The sequence below is a fragment of the Numida meleagris genome, chromosome 4 (genome assembly GCF_002078875.1).
Source record: "Numida meleagris isolate 19003 breed g44 Domestic line chromosome 4, NumMel1.0, whole genome shotgun sequence".
Classification (NCBI taxonomy): Eukaryota; Metazoa; Chordata; class Aves; order Galliformes; family Numididae; genus Numida; species Numida meleagris.
The window spans coordinates 64,484,933-64,485,426 of NC_034412.1; the positions used below are offsets into that span (position 1 = coordinate 64,484,933).

At 80.2% G+C, this 494-nt stretch overlaps 1 protein-coding gene across 2 annotated transcripts in view; it reads right to left on the bottom strand.

The window, feature by feature from the left end:
• UNC5C (unc-5 netrin receptor C) overlaps positions 1-159 on the bottom strand; it is a 239,716-nt gene extending 239,557 nt beyond the window's left edge. For both annotated transcript variants that reach the window (XM_021396043.1, XM_021396044.1), the window contains exon 1: positions 36-159. In XM_021396043.1, coding sequence (XP_021251718.1) covers positions 36-159 — 124 coding nt within the window. The remainder of the gene's footprint in view (positions 1-35) is intronic.

Genomic DNA, 494 nt, shown 5'->3' on the forward strand with positions numbered 1-494 from the left:
CCGGCTCGCCCCGCCCGCCGCCCCCGCAGCCTCACCTTGCGCGGCGGAGCCGGGCCGGCTGGCCCCCAGGACGGCCAGCGCCGGGAGCACCACGCTGTGCAGCAGGTATCCCATTCCCAGCCCGCAGCGGGCCGCCGTCCCCTCAAGCCCCTTCCCCATGGCCGGGCGGTAGCGCGGAGCGGTGCCTCTCGAAGCCGCCTCAGCCGCCGGCGGCCCCGTCCCGGCGCGGAGCCCCGAAGGAGCTCAGGCTGCGCGGAGTGCGGCGGGGCGGGGGGCGGCGGGGCACGGGCGCGGCATGGCGGGGTACGGAGCGGAGCCTGGCAGAGCGCTGCCTTCCCGCGGGTGGCTCGGCTCGGAGCAGAGCGGCACGGCACAGCGCGGCTGCCTCCAGCCCGCAGCCCGCGGGGCGGGGACGGGCGGGGGCCGGGCAGGGCTGGGCTGGGAGAGGGGCTGTGCCGCCCGCCTGCGCTCAAATGCGAGCCGGAGCCGAGGAG